Source organism: Strongylocentrotus purpuratus, unplaced genomic scaffold (genome assembly GCF_000002235.5).
Source record: "Strongylocentrotus purpuratus isolate Spur 01 unplaced genomic scaffold, Spur_5.0 spur5_scaffold_20, whole genome shotgun sequence".
In the NCBI taxonomy this organism is placed as follows: Eukaryota; Metazoa; Echinodermata; class Echinoidea; order Camarodonta; family Strongylocentrotidae; genus Strongylocentrotus; species Strongylocentrotus purpuratus.
The window spans coordinates 31385330-31400278 of NW_022145606.1; the positions used below are offsets into that span (position 1 = coordinate 31385330).

General features: G+C 38.9%; 1 protein-coding gene across 1 annotated transcript; it reads left to right on the plus strand.

Moving 5' to 3' along the window:
* The first annotated feature begins 5402 nt into the window (after positions 1-5402).
* Positions 5403-14685, plus strand: LOC105438055 (monocarboxylate transporter 12-like). The gene is made up of 4 exons (XM_011665379.2): positions 5403-5481; positions 6239-6379; positions 11836-12831; positions 13524-14685. Exons 1-4 carry the CDS (start codon positions 5403-5405, stop codon positions 13667-13669), a joined length of 1362 nt encoding a protein of 453 aa, XP_011663681.2. The 3' UTR covers positions 13670-14685.
* The last annotated feature ends 264 nt before the right edge of the window (positions 14686-14949 follow it).

The window sequence follows — 14949 nt, forward strand, 5'->3', positions numbered from 1 at the left end:
TAACTTCTAAATTGTCTGGGTTAATAAAACTGAAATAAGCTTTCAACATTCCTTTATTCAACATACCACGCCTCAAAAACATGGTTTTTCCCAAGGTCACTTATTGAAATGTGTGAACATAACATTGACGTAATTCAAACCCGATGTCTATAGGACAAACAGGCCCGAATTCACAAAGGGGGCCTGTTGACAAACCTAGGTTTATGTACGTCATATGACGCGTTTCGATAAGTTTCAGACCAAGGTTCAGACAAATCTTGGTCTGAAACGCATCAAAACGCGTCATATAACGCACAGGTTTGTCGACAAACCTCTTTCGTGAATTCGGGCCAATGTGCAGGGCTTCTCAGAGTCCAGACCACCCGGGAGGCTTTTTTTCCTTCTTTTTAATCCTGAAAGAGCCGGGGCAGGATCCACCGCCCGGCCACCTATCTTTTGATACCAAGTTTATATAATTTCTACCAAAGTAAAGGCAAAATTCGATGCGTAGCATGCAGCACAAATGAACATTTCGCTATTAACATTATGAACTGTACACAATGCAGAATTGTCAATTTGTGGATATTTGTAAAGTTCATTAGTAATCATTTGAGATATAGATATTAAATTTTATGAACTCATTCTTTGTGAGATATTCTATGTTTGCTAAGTTAGATTATTTACCTGTTTTCGATGGCCGAGATTCTAAGAGTGCACCCCCCCCCTACCTGTCCCGGCTGAGAGAGTACCAACATAACCCTGCACTTTTAGGCTTAACCTGTAACAAGTCACCTTATATCGGATAAAGACCCACGCGTCTAAAGCAAGCCTTTTTCCAACAGTACCGGTATATCAGTTCCAGTGGCTGATGCAGGGGGCCCAGGGCCCCCCCCCCCCGGGAAAAGATTTTCCCCTTTTTTATGGAGATGCCCCCCCCCCTCCTGGCGCTCAAGTGCGGAGGGGGGGGGGTGCAATTTTTCAGATTTTCAAAGGCATCCCAACAAAAAATTGTGCACATTACCTCCCCCCCCCCCCCCCCTTAGCAAAAAATCGGCCGGCACGATTTTCATATTTCAGCACACTAAATTCCAAATTGATTTCAAATTTGGGCCCCCACCCCTAAGAAATCCTGGATCCGCGCCTGATCAGTTCCATTACAGCAATTTTCGAGGAGTACATCATCTGAACATTTTGCCTCGATATCTACTGCCGCAAACATGTACAACTTTTACCAACATTTTGTCCATTTTGGCAACCGCTAAATGTTATTATTCTTAAATAACTGACCTACAATTGTTCCCCTTTATTAATATATGGCACCAAATATAATTTCATCACAAAGAAGACGAAATACCTGATGCATGGCTGATCTTCAAAGAAACGGAGTTAAGTCTTTTGTCAACTCTGTTTGTTTCTACGGCAGGCAGCCAGTGAAAACGAACTCGTTTGATCAAATTATGGAAATGCAAGCATTTTTTAAAACAAACAGAACTTTGTTATTCCTGGCTCATTTTTCCTAATTGAGGTGTCATATGAAAGGGCAGAAATTGAACCTTTTAGAAATGGGATTTCCTTTCGAAATGCAGATACCGCCCGTCAAATGACTTTTTGGTTTCCTCTCTTCAATTTTTTTAAAATCACTCATGCGTGAAATATGCATCATAAGAGTTGCATCAAATCAAAGAGGGGGATCTAAGCTTTCCAAATATGTGTCACTTATTAATTATAATTGTGATGAAGTTATGATAAAGCATCGATAGTTCTCGGTTTCGTTTTTTCTGGGACGCACTGTACAGTGTAGCTTACGCAGTGCCTTCTCTATCGTTTATTCTACCCGTACAATATATTGTAAAGCTTTGCATGAAATCTATTTTATAATAACTGTTGTTTTGAATTAGACAGTGCCAGTTGTTACACTGGGAATTTATTATCGGTGTATCTTTGACATCGGATAGACGGATACTAATAAATACCTCTTTGGAATTATTGGCACAAAATATATGTTTCAGACTTATGTTTTTAGTGGATCTCCGTGTTTGATAATCTTTTATAAATTGAACCGGCGCAGACATCTAGAAGGCCTGTGACATATATCTGTTTTTTCATTTTCGCAAGGACTATTGTACATCAAAGGGCAGAAATACATCTTAGTTTCCAGATTACCTGCGCTTTTTCTTTCGGGAGAGGATTCTTTCGAGTCGATTGTTCCAACATAGTTGAAATTGTGCTTTATTTATATGTGAATAATTCGATATGTGCAGCTCTTTGTTACTGCAAAGAAAAGGCACAATGCTTTATTCAAATCCTTATCATTTGAATTGGATTGGAATAATCACACTTCTACTTTGAAGGTAAAATTGTCATAGCAAGCTCCATTGTGTATTCCTGTGTATGTGATTGTTGTAGAAGCAAGTTCGTGCCATAAGAAGGTTTGTTCTACTTGTTAATGGTACTGTGATCGGTAAATGTGTATGTGTTCTTATTACTACTATGGTTGAGTGGTATGTAACACGCCTTCGATGATTATCCTCCTATTATGTGAGCAAAAGTGTGATATGTCTTTATAATACACCAGTTTACAGTTGTATCAGTGCGCATGCGCAGACAGTTGACCTCGGGTCATTGGCCCCGGAAGCGGGGCCAATAACTATGACCAGTGGTATTTATGCGTAAATTAAGATTGCGCCCATAATACACCAGTTTACAGTTGTGTGCGCCATTTTAAACAAGGCCAATGACCTAGAGGTCATGTATTTATGCGTAAATTAAGATTGCGCCCATGCAAATTATGATGATATCACTGCGCCTGCGCGCTGCGTAACGTTGTGCGCGCATATCATCATTTGCATGGGCGCAATCTTAATTTACGCATTAATACCAGAGGTCAGAGGTCATTGGCCCCGGAACAGGGCCAATTTGGCACTGTTCCGGGGCCAATGACCCGAGGTCAACTGTCTGCTCATGCGCACTGATACAACTGTAAACTGGTGTATTATATGCAATTGATGATGTGCGCGCACAATGCAGCGCGTAGGCAGTGATATCATCATAATTTGCATGGGCGCAATCTTAATTTACGCATAAATACATGACCTCTGGGTCATTGGCTTTGTTTAAAATGGCGCACACAACCGTAAACTGGTGTATTACGTTCCCAACATATCTATATTGATTACCTCATCTATAACTTACACTTCATCATTTTACACTGCACGGAAATGTATACCCAAACCTTCAAACATTCCTATATACATTTACATTCCATATAAATAATATTATTGCCCATCACTTATTCATTCAATGAACATTGCCATGATAATTATGCAATCATAATCTAACTCTTGAAATATACCTAAAATCAATGACGGATTCCGCGTTAAACGGATTTTAAAAGAAATTGATCTGTGTAGAAGATAAAGGCCTAGCGAGGTGCATGCAACAAACAAAGGTCAAGGTAGCAAATGTCGAGTTACAGTTAAACTCCGATGAATTTGATAAATAATAGATTTCCCAAACCAGTCTTTAATAATTCCTGTTGAATATAAGGGGCCTTTCATTGGGAATAACAAAGCCGATACTGGCGAGAGATTCACAGACTTTGACCTATATAATATGCATTCAAGCATTGCGTCTCTATTTCCATTTCGTTGACGTAACTCTCAAACTAGGCACAGCCTACGTCTACACGTTAAGTTCACCGTCCATTTCCGCGATAAAGGCCAATCGCTTTTATCTTTGGGACTGATTTTAGTACAAGTTTAATAATAATTTTGTTCTTGAATATTTATACTTTATTTTGTTTAGTATTGATTTAGAGGAACACGTGGATATTTCATGTAGGTTCTATTTGATGGGAAGCTGATGAAATATATAAATATAAGGAACTGCTTTGCCACGAGACTTTTTGCTTTAGGGCCTATGTCGGGTAGCAGGGTCGCGGCAAATTCGGCCCCACATTGATCCACCACTGATTACATTGCCCAGACTCTGTTCCTCTTCTGCATAGTCGTCATTCGAAATTCCGATGAATCTTTCGTTTTTTCTTCAATGCAGTCATAAATAAACAATTACATTTTTAGTAAATGTATGCCGCCTTACATAAGGAATCATGAAGCCCATACTCTATATCCTCTTGCTATACACATGTATTTGTATAGATAATAATAATATACCTTATATAGCGCATATCAGAATATGAGTCTGTGCGCTGTATACTACGGGGTTTTTTTTCTCCTTGTAATCCACGGAAAAACAAGCTCTGCTTTTTAATTGGATTTCTCTTTTCATTTAGATTAGACTTAAATTATAATATACTTAGGCCTGTATCATTTGATGATTTTATTACGTGTAAACAATTAAGATTATAATTACGAACACGTTTCATTTCATATGTTGTATTGCAAATGTCATTTAAAGTTCATTTAACGTACAAGTTATCGAGTAATGGACAAAAAGATTGTATCAAATGAATTAAATTAAACAAACAATGTCACACAAATCTGTTTTCCCCAAGGTAATCTATTGAAAGGTGCATACATGACAATGGCGTACTCCGTGGTCTTTCATAGGGAATAATACTGCACATCATTTGACCTATAGGCATTCAGGCATCCTCTTTCTATTAACGCGTATTTGCATGTTGTTGATATTGCAAGTTAATCGTCAATTGTCGCAATACAGGGATACTGATTTTAACGTTGAAACTGACTGTAGCCGGAATGTCGGTTTCTTGTTGAGGTTCCTGCCAAGTTTTTGATATGTATACGACTATTTTCTAGTGTTCATTTAGATGAACTTGTAGATATTTCATCAAAACCTGTTTGAAGAGCAGCTGATGGGAATATTAAGAAAGCACATGTTCTTTGCCACGAGACACTGTACTGTTGAAATACAGTAGAAGAATCGTCTATTCTGTGTAGCCTACACACTGAATAAAGTTAAATCAACGCGAATCCAACTTTAACTTAATCATCGACTCGAAAAGCAACTTTGGCGGACGTTTGTACGCAGGAGAACGATCTCTCGTTTGCTGCAAAGTTGTGGAAGAGCTTTATACCTCTTTGGAAGTCAGCTTCAACTGTCTAGTTCAAGGAATTTTTGAAGCCCTTTCCATAGCTAGACAACACTGGAATGTTTTGGCCAACTTGGACCTGTTTAAGTGATATCTTGTTTTGGTGACCATATCGTGTGACGCGATATAAGCAGCGCTTTCTTATTGCAAAGTAAAAGGGGCGTCAGGCCTAAATCAAATAATTATTTTTTTGATTGGATTGGATTACTCATACTTCTGTTTTAAGGGTGAAATGTCTATTATTGCAAGCTTCAATTCATGGTCTTGGGGCTACTGGATTGTTGTTAGCAGATTCGTGGTATTTTTTATTGAAACTGGCATCGCGAAATCTTTTGGTGTTTTTATTCCTACAATGGTCGAGCGTCTGGAGTCAGATTATGCTACTGTTGGATTTATATGTAGCTTGCCTGCAACATTTATGTGCCTCGGATGTAAGTAAAATGTGATATATACAAACTGTTGGTATTAGTAGTGCAAGTGGTAGATAGCATTATATGTAAATTTAATGATGGTAACGAGAATTATAATACTATGTATGATCATCATAATCTCTATCATCTTCATAACAAAAATCATATTTATAATTATACTAATAATATTGATAATAATAATAATAATATAAACAATCATAATTAAGGTAATAACATGATGCAAACGATGATTATACAACAGCTGCAACAACTACAATAATAATCGTGATAATAACAATCATCACCATAATACTCATCGTCATCATTAGTCAACAATGGTAAAAATGGTTATTGCAAGTAAGAGAAAACATGACGCATTTTTTTTGTAATTCTCTAACTACAAAGTCCCCACTAACTTTACCTGGGTAGAAAGTAGCGAATATTTTCATCTTGCCAAAGAACATTACCTGGGGTAATGCAGGGGTAGGAGCTGCACCCCCCCACCCCATTCCTCTCTCTCTCTCTCTCTCTCTCTCTCTGTTCTCGTCGTCATCCTTCTCCTCCTTCTTGAATGAAATTCCTAATTTATTTAAGTATTCGTCACCTCATATTCGGGAAGCAATATGGTAATCATGTTTTCATGTAAATATAAATTTGACATTTACATCTAAAAAAAGTAGATTCTAAAAACAGTGTTTACTTTTAAACGTGATTACCTAATCTTTTTAGTTGTAATCTTTGATTTAGTATGTTTTCTTATTTTTTGTCAACATATTAGGTCCTTTTGTAACACTCGTTTTGCCGAAGATCAACCATCGTTTTGTCGCTTTGTTAGGTGGAGGGTTGTGTGGATTATGTATAATTGCCAGCGCTTTCTTCAAAAACTCAGTTGCCGTTGGAATCTTTCTCGCTTCATCAGGTAAGCTAAATATTTGTAACTTAGCTACGTAATCGAAAATATCAAAATGGAGCTTATTTTGTGCCCTGCATAGTAGGTATGTGCGTACAATTTTGTGCATTCGATTAAGAGTAATATTGAGAGATAAGAGGGAAACTTCGATTTCTTTAGATTGACTAATTGGAACTATTGTTAATCTCTGTTATACAATGAAATCTCATCAGTATTTGTTGCCTTTTGATCATGTATTTGATTATCATATCGCCAGTTATATATATTCATAAATATTCCGTGCTACTACTTTCTAAACAACTGACAGCGTTTTAGAATATAACAACTAGTGATTTGGAGGTGATTTTTGCACTCCCCCCCCCCCCCAACCAAAAACTCGGAGGAGGGGGGGGGGGCAAAACGCATTTTTGTCCCCCCCCCCCCCCAAACAAAAAAAGCCTCCCCCCCAACAAAAAAAACAACAAGCAAAACAAAACAAAAACAAACAATGGCAGTAAAGGAGTAAAGATGGCTTGTAATTTTGACCAAAAAGAACCACAAAAAAAAACAACAACCCTGAATTGAATCATATAATATATTCCATTCAAAGAAAATGAAAGTTAACAGGAATTGAATTTCCTAAACATTCCGCATGCCACCTATTTTTATCAAAAAAGGTTTTGATAAAAGCGATACGCGCATATCGTGGAAATATTGTGAGAGGATGGGAAAGCGTGTGTGTTTTTTACCATAGGGGTGACAAGACATGAGCCTCTGAACGCTGGCGTACTGATTGGGGGGGGGGGGGGGATTTCTAATTCGAAACTAGTGATTTAGAAAAATTACAAATTTTGCTGAAATGACATGATTTTCCGATATTTGTATACACTTGTTGGACAATTTGAAATTCCCAAATTTACAGTCGGGCGAAAAATATGCGAATTTAGAAGCCTTCATATCCCCCATTTGGCTCAACCCCCCCCCCCCCCTCCCCTCAATTATTGAAAAAGTATGTTACAGAGAAACAGAAAGAAAGAGAAAGAGATACAATAAGTGACCTGCCAATGTCACAAATGACGTATCAAAATATGCTCATCTGACCGTAGTTAAATGCCTAAAACCCCTGAGCTTGCGGGGGCTACGACCCCTTGACCCTAAAATGGCTCTAAGTGGGCCCCTGGATGCTTATCTGACCGTCATTTAATATCTAAAACCTCTGAGCTTTCGGGGGCTCTGTCCCCTGGACCCCCATATGGAAACGATTGCTTGGATTTGTCTCAAAACAGAAGTTGACCACAAACTGACTCCCACATGGTGTTGGTTGCTCAAAGGTCACGGGCCACTGGCTTCATCGGGCAGGTAGTTCCATTATGTGAATGGGTAAATTAACTATTACAAAATGAGGGGACACATTACATTATACAATAGGGACACACATTGTTTTTATTGTGCAGAACATACTCTTGTATTGACTTACTTATTGAATGAAACTATAAAACCAAAATGCATTTTGTATCCTAACAATTGGAGTACAAAGAATAACAGGGAATGAAATGCATAAACACCACAAACACCTAGGAAGGAAGCGTTCATAAATTTGAATAGATATAGTTGATAAACGACTCCGCATGAAACTATAAAACCAAAATGTAATTTGCATTTTGGCAATTGGACTACAAAGAGTGATAGCACGTGAATGAAATGCCTTAACAAAACAAACACCTGGGAAGGAAGCATCCATAAATTTGAATAATTTAGTTCATAAACGACTCCGCATGTGGACGTTTGGCGGAGCAGAAAGCAGTGAATTCTTAACAACATGAACCCATTTAACAGAATGTCGGAACGAAAATTAAATTTGGCGCGGTTGAAAAATGCATCTTTCTACCCTGCGACTTTAATGGTAAGATCCAGTAAATTCAAACAGTAAAATGGCTCTTATTTAAAAATTACTCATTAAATAAAACCCAAAACTTCAGTGATATCATACAAAATATGTTATTATCTTACAAACAATAACAAAAGAGGTATAGATATTGTGAAAGTGTAGCATCTTACGATAAAAGACACCGATTTTAATAGCGAAGATGACGTCATTAGAACCTGTTTATGTGCGCTTGCATCAGGGAATCCAAGGTCAAAAGGTCAATTCAGACGCTAGTTATTGGTTATTGGTCAAGCCTTTTTGTTTCCTTTATTACGACAAAATTATACAATCAATCAAAACAAGTTTGATACCAGAAGAAAGCTAACGATTATTATTTTCATTAACGCTTGCTCCAAAGTCGCTTGACCACAGTGAAACGAGTGAGATCTTGCAAGAGCGGCCAAAATGTGATCGAAACTCGTTATTTGCTCTTCTCCAACACAAAAAGAGACGACATTGTGCTGGATAAAATATATTTTTCCGACAAAAGTACAGCAAATTTGCATATGGTCATTTTATACTATACTTAATGAAATGTTACCCGACTGACTTCCGGGCACCACAATGCTGGAAAGAAACGCACATTTTAGAAAACTTCACTTTTTTCATGGAAAATGCTTATTTGTTCTATGCACGCAAGTCAGATTGAACGAATGATACAACGTTTCCATATGCCAAGGGCTCTAAGTGGCGCCCCTGGATGCTCATCTGACCGTAATTAAATATTTAAAACCTCTGAGTTTCCGGGAAATCTGCCCCCTGGACCCAATCAAGGGTCCTAAAGAAGGCCCCTGGATGCTTATCTGACCTTTATTAAATATTTAAAAACCCGAACTTCCGGGGGCTCTGCCTCCTGTACCCCCCCCCCCCCCGCCGCCAATTAGTGACCTGCCAATGTCACAAATAAGGTATCTAAATATGCTTATCTGACCGTAATTGAATGCCTAAAATCCCTGAGCTCCTGGGGGCTTAGCCCCTTGACACCCTGCCGGGGCTCAGGCCCTAGACCCCACGCAAATTTACGCTTGCTCCGCTATTCCTAATCGTTAATACTCCACTTTGAAAAACGTTCCGTGGGGCCTGCATGTAACATGTAAGAGTAGTGGTGATGTTAATTTTGTTCTCCCCCCCCCCCACTTCCAAACGTTTTTGCTCATTACGCCACTGACCCTCGAAGGTGGTCCCCCTGGCATGTTTGCCCCTCCCCCACTCCTAAACTGCTTCTGGCGCGCCTGGTTGTAGCAGTATCATTACTACAAGACAAGAATCTTGAGAGCAGCATTGAATGTAAGCTGAAAGGACCATAGTTATAGGAAATGTAGAGTTGTATTTAGACACAACGCCATATACTGAGAGAACGCCTCCTTCGTTTCAGTGGTTATTGCTGGAGGAGCAAGGGTGAAATGATTTCACAAATGCTCTTCTGCCAGCCTTCAAATGACAAACGTGCCAGAGGTTGAACAGCAGTTCAAAAAAGGAACTTATCTATTATCTATTAACTCATAGCCTGTCATGAGGCTGCATGCCTTCTATCGCTATGCCACCTATTGAGTGTCATGTGCGTGCAAGGGCGCTTTCGAAATAGCAGTTATTAATTGTTCATGCTCATTGGACTGTGCTGTGTGTTTTGCACTCGCCATTCATAGAACCATCGCGTTAATCAGATTATCTCCAAAACAACCTGGCACGGGGGGATTTCGAGCTTGGCACACGCTAGGAACATGACGGACAAAGAAAAAGGACAAAATATACAGCTCCTCAGGTAGACAAAGGAACATCCCTTCACTGTTATTATGTAAAAATATGTAGAACAGGTGAATATGCATGTGACACTTGTTCTACACATTTTTACATAATAGCAGTGAAGGGATGTTCCTTTGTCTACCTGAGGAACTGTATATTTTGTCCTCTCTCTTTGTCCGTCATATTTATAGTGACACTGGGGATTAACCCTGTGGCATGATAAAAGTTAAAACTGATATTCTAAGCAACTAGATGTCCCTTAATTTGGTACCTACGGCAAGCATTTATTATTTATAAGTTTTTCAATTGCATAGTATATCACAACAAAATTCTGGCTACTCGAAATTGAAATGTCGAAAATATCCGCCTCTCTTTGCATAGAAAATCAGTCACGGCGCTGGTCTACTATATAATGACGTAACGTCCGGGAAAGAGCATATTCACGTACCCGGATGTTCCATAGAAAGCATGTGCAAAGAGAAACGATTTTCTGCTTATTTTTGTTTCAAAGGCTGAAAAGTCTAATAAATCATAAGTCTATGTACAATTCTTCACCTCCCCCTAATATTTCATAGTATTAATATCAATTCCCCTTTTAAAAATTATGGCATATACATGCCAACGATGTGCTATTAGTCGACATTTCATCATGTAATTTTTGTTTTGGTGTTGAAATCGGCCCAGGCACGGGGTGAACAGTACCATACAGCGATCTCCTGATGGTTTCTACTTCCTTATTCGCATGTCTTTCGCCTTCCTTGGCCCTGAAGATCCTTCATCTTCTTCCATGCTGTGCATTACGACACCGGTAGTCAGGAGCAAGTCTTTGTTAGTTGGTTTTTTTTTAAAGCTGGTAACGTCGCTTTCATTCTACTGCAATTGCCGATAAATATACAACTAGCGCACGTACGTTCCATCACAAGCAAGCCGCGCCTAGAGCAGCGGCCTGGTCTTACCTCCCGATTCTGCTCTCTTCACGAACGTTCGTGCAAGAGCCGCATCACTCGCGGGTGAATATCGTTCGATCACTAGACGTTGTCAAAATATAGAGGAAGCGTGCTTGCATGATCTCGTTGAAGTTTGATATTTCACAACATAAAATGTTTAACTTGTAGTGTATCCTTTTTTTAAGGCAGTTACACACATCTATGATAAGTACTATCATAGTTCCAGGCCTATTTGTTTTACAAAACTGCTCCTAGTTATCTGATGACAAGATAATGCATCATTCCGCCTATTCATAAGTGCATTTTTTAACCTTGTTTCCCAAGCAGTAAACTCGTCTTAAATCTCTACCAAATAGGTGAATATGAGGATATAAAAAAGAAATCAGCGACTGAAAAATGTTGCTTCGATATTCTTCATTCAAATGAAAACAGAAAATCCATCAAATATACTCATTAACAACAACAAATCTAAGCTCTGACAGGATAGCATTTACGTAGGAATATCACTGCCATTCACTCTCACTGAGCCCATGAGTCCCGTTCGTGACGTCACGGATAGAGGCCCGACTCTACATGCACTTCCGGGTTTCAGACTTAGATAGTTTGGTAGAGTTTACTCGCATAAATTCACCATTCTAAACTTGTTGTTGTCAGTTGGACACCAGTGTTAATCTTGGGGTTAACAACTTTCTATTGATGTAATTATCTCAATATTTGGGATTCTCTTAGAATATCAACTTTAAGGTTAGGCCACTGCTAAAGAACATTGAGACTAGAACTGAATGGAAATTGGGGAAGGGGGGGGGGTACGCTTCATCTTTAGCAGTAGTCATTATTATCATTTTAATGTTTTTTTTGTATCTCTGCAGGTGTTGGCTTGTCAATGACCTTCATGCCCACAGTGATTGCACTGAACGACTTCTTCAGAGAAAAGTTTGTTTTGGTGAACACAATCACGTTGTACGGCTACACCGCTGGATCCATGCTGCTCCCCATTGTAATGGAAAGGTCATTCGAAGCTTATGGTTATGTAGGGGCGTTTATTATCCTTGGCGGTATCACTTTTAACCTTGTCGCTTGTGGTGCAACGATACGCAAGGCGCCAAGAAACGCAGCTGTAAATAAAGGCAAAAGTCATGTTAAGGTGAATGAGAAACGGAAGTGTCTCTTTGAAGGAGAATCCTCAAAACAAACAGAAAGCATCAGTTATCATAATGAGGAGGAGGAGGAAAATGAAAAAAAGGAGGAGGAGGAGGAGGAGCAAGAGGAAGAGAGTAGTGAAGATTGTGTCTTGGAGGAAAGGCATTTGATTCAAACCGAGAGACGTAACATAAGTAAGCAGGAAACATCATCGAATGATCGCTTATCTCGGAAAAGCTCCGTCTTTCAAACCGGCAAACGGTCATGTGGTTTATTAAACGAACCACTTTATCTCTTCACCATCCCGATTCATTTCTTGATAATTTTCTCCATTTATGCGTGGATGCTGTTTCTGGTCCCCCACGCTGAACACCTGGGAATCCCTCCTTCCAAAGCAGTCTTTCTCTCCACAATTGGCGGCATAGGTGGCATCATCAGTCGGACTATCTTCATTATCCTCGTCGACAAAGGCATCAATGTCTATGTCGTCTACATCGCTATAGGTCTCATCGGAACGGCATCATTTCTGCTGGACTTTATCAGTTCTGCTTACGCGGTGCGTGCTACCTTGGCTTTTGTCCAAGGTTCCACCTTCTTCATCGAGGATGCTATTATGGCCACTTTATTCAAAGATGCAGTCTTTGATGATCGGAATTTTAACATGGCCGTGGCTGTCAGTCAATTGGCGCAAGGACTAGGGGCGATAAGTGCAGGAACATTTACAGGTGCGTAATTCATAGCCAATTTCTTCTTTTCGAACATGAAGAGCCTTTGACAAATCCATTTATCCAACACCCCATTGTATGTATTGGCATTATAAATTATTTTTCGGGTTATGGACAGACAACATCAACTCTTGGATTGATTGCTTTTCAAAAGCGATAATCTGAAGACAGTAGTATAATTATCGATAAACAAGTTTCTCAAGTTCAATGTCCTTGTCGCTCCACGGCATCTAAGTTATAGCTAGATCATTTAGTTAGGCCTATACTCACACATTTTAACAAAAACGACGCACGAGTCTAGTCTAATTACCTTACCTTGATTTTATAAAAGGTCTTGGTAAACATGCGATCAGATTGATATTTCTTAAATCCATGTGTAGAAGAATTGTTCCGTCACTATTTTTCAGTCAACATGCAAATTGTATCGCGGTATGACTTTCGTGAGTTTTAGGTAACGAGATTTAGCTATCTATGGCACTTTATGCGTGTCATAGCTAGTTGAGAGAAAAAGATGTAGGCAGGCAATTCATGTAGCCTCGAACAGTTCGAACCCTGTAAGAAATATCTACCTGGGAGGAAACTTATGTATGTCTGCTTAGGTTATGGTCAAAACTGTGTCTTAGTATGCCTTGCAATTTTAACATAACAAATCATTGACAAATACTTATAATTCTGGTATGATCATTTCCTAGGTTACCTGTTTGATGTCACCCAGTCATTCACGAAGGTGTTCATCATTGTCGGCTTCATCCATGTCGTCATGGTCGTTCATCTCTTCATCGTATCGATCCTTATCAAGAGACGACGACAAGATGCCAGCTCTGATTTTGACCACTGAGGATTTAGAAGAGGCAGAAATGTACCCCCTATACCGAACAACCGAGTAATATCATGCCATTAGCTACTAATGGCTAATAGTAATGACTAACTGTTTTTCTCATGATTCTAAACTATCTATTTTGATTGCTTTTAGTATACATATTTAAAAGGATACTGGTTATTGGTAATGTATGAGTCGGGAGTATACCCTCTGATTACTTCCAAACTTTAACTCAGGGTTTCTATACCTGGCCATGTTATTGGAACATCTAGGTTCCAATTTAAGAGTATGTATATGGACCGAGATGAATTTGACGAATTTGACGATTCACATATAAGATACACATGTAGTTTACTAACCAAGACAAAAAGTGTTTCGCCTCATTAATAAATCGGATATAATGAGTAGGTAAACTGATTATGAAAAACCTTTTGTACGCACAGGTAAAGCTAGTGCCGCTCCCTTCTTCATGCATGAGTTACCTATTTGCTTGACCGAAAAGTCGGGGCAAATTTACCTACCGCGTTGACAGGTACGATCGCATCTGAGAAAGGGCAGGGCAAGCGCCATTGGAACTGTGCGGGGTGTATTTTTTCTTTACACGACAGTCTGTGAATTTACGGTTTTAATTTCAATAAACGCGCTCACCAAGAGTCTAGCTAGCTAGCTTACCCTACGCATGCGCACATGGTAATCATTAGAGATAGTGATAGAGTTATAATAATCATGCAAACCCTTTTATCAACCAATAGTTAGATCAATCGGGAAGGACAGTGTAATGCAATCTTGTTGGTTCGAATCTCAGTATTTATTCAGTTCTATTTTTGGCCTTTATAAATGGTGAGGCAAATCAATAACTAATTAAAGTCCAATTTTTTGTGTTCTCTTTTTAAGCTTCTGTAGCTAAACTAGATAGCTAGCTAGACTCTTCGTGAGCGCGTATATTGAAATTTAAGCCGTAAAATCACAGGCTGTCGTGTAAAAAAAAAAATACGCGTGCGGGGGGTAGCGGTTGTCAAGCTGATTTGTTATTGTAAATTTAGTTAAGAAATGTATTTGTATAATTTAGTTAAGAATGAAAAAACGAAGACAAATATAGAAAGTGTATAACTAATTATCAATTCAGAGAGAGAGAGAGGGGAAAATGATAATATTAAAGTCATTGGTAAAAGTAATCGATTATGACTATTATAAGGAAAGAGGAAGAAGAGACCGCGTTTTTGATGGGTCTTGTTGGTTGGGGCTAGTATTCATTCGCTGAGTTTATTTAGTCCCCCCTCCCCAAACTGAATCCTTTG

What these genes read in the sequence shown, in the direction of transcription:
- LOC105438055 (XM_011665379.2), top strand. Translation starts at nt 5,403, where the DNA reads ATGGTCGAGCGTCTGGAGTCAGATTATGCTACTGTTGGATTTATATGT. An exon ending in AATCTTTCTCGCTTCATCAG is followed by an intron (nt 6,380 to 11,835) that starts GTAAGCTAAATA and finishes GTATCTCTGCAG; the next exon opens with GTGTTGGCTTGTCAATGACC. An exon ending in AAGTGCAGGAACATTTACAG is followed by an intron (nt 12,832 to 13,523) that starts GTGCGTAATTCA and finishes ATCATTTCCTAG; the next exon opens with GTTACCTGTTTGATGTCACC.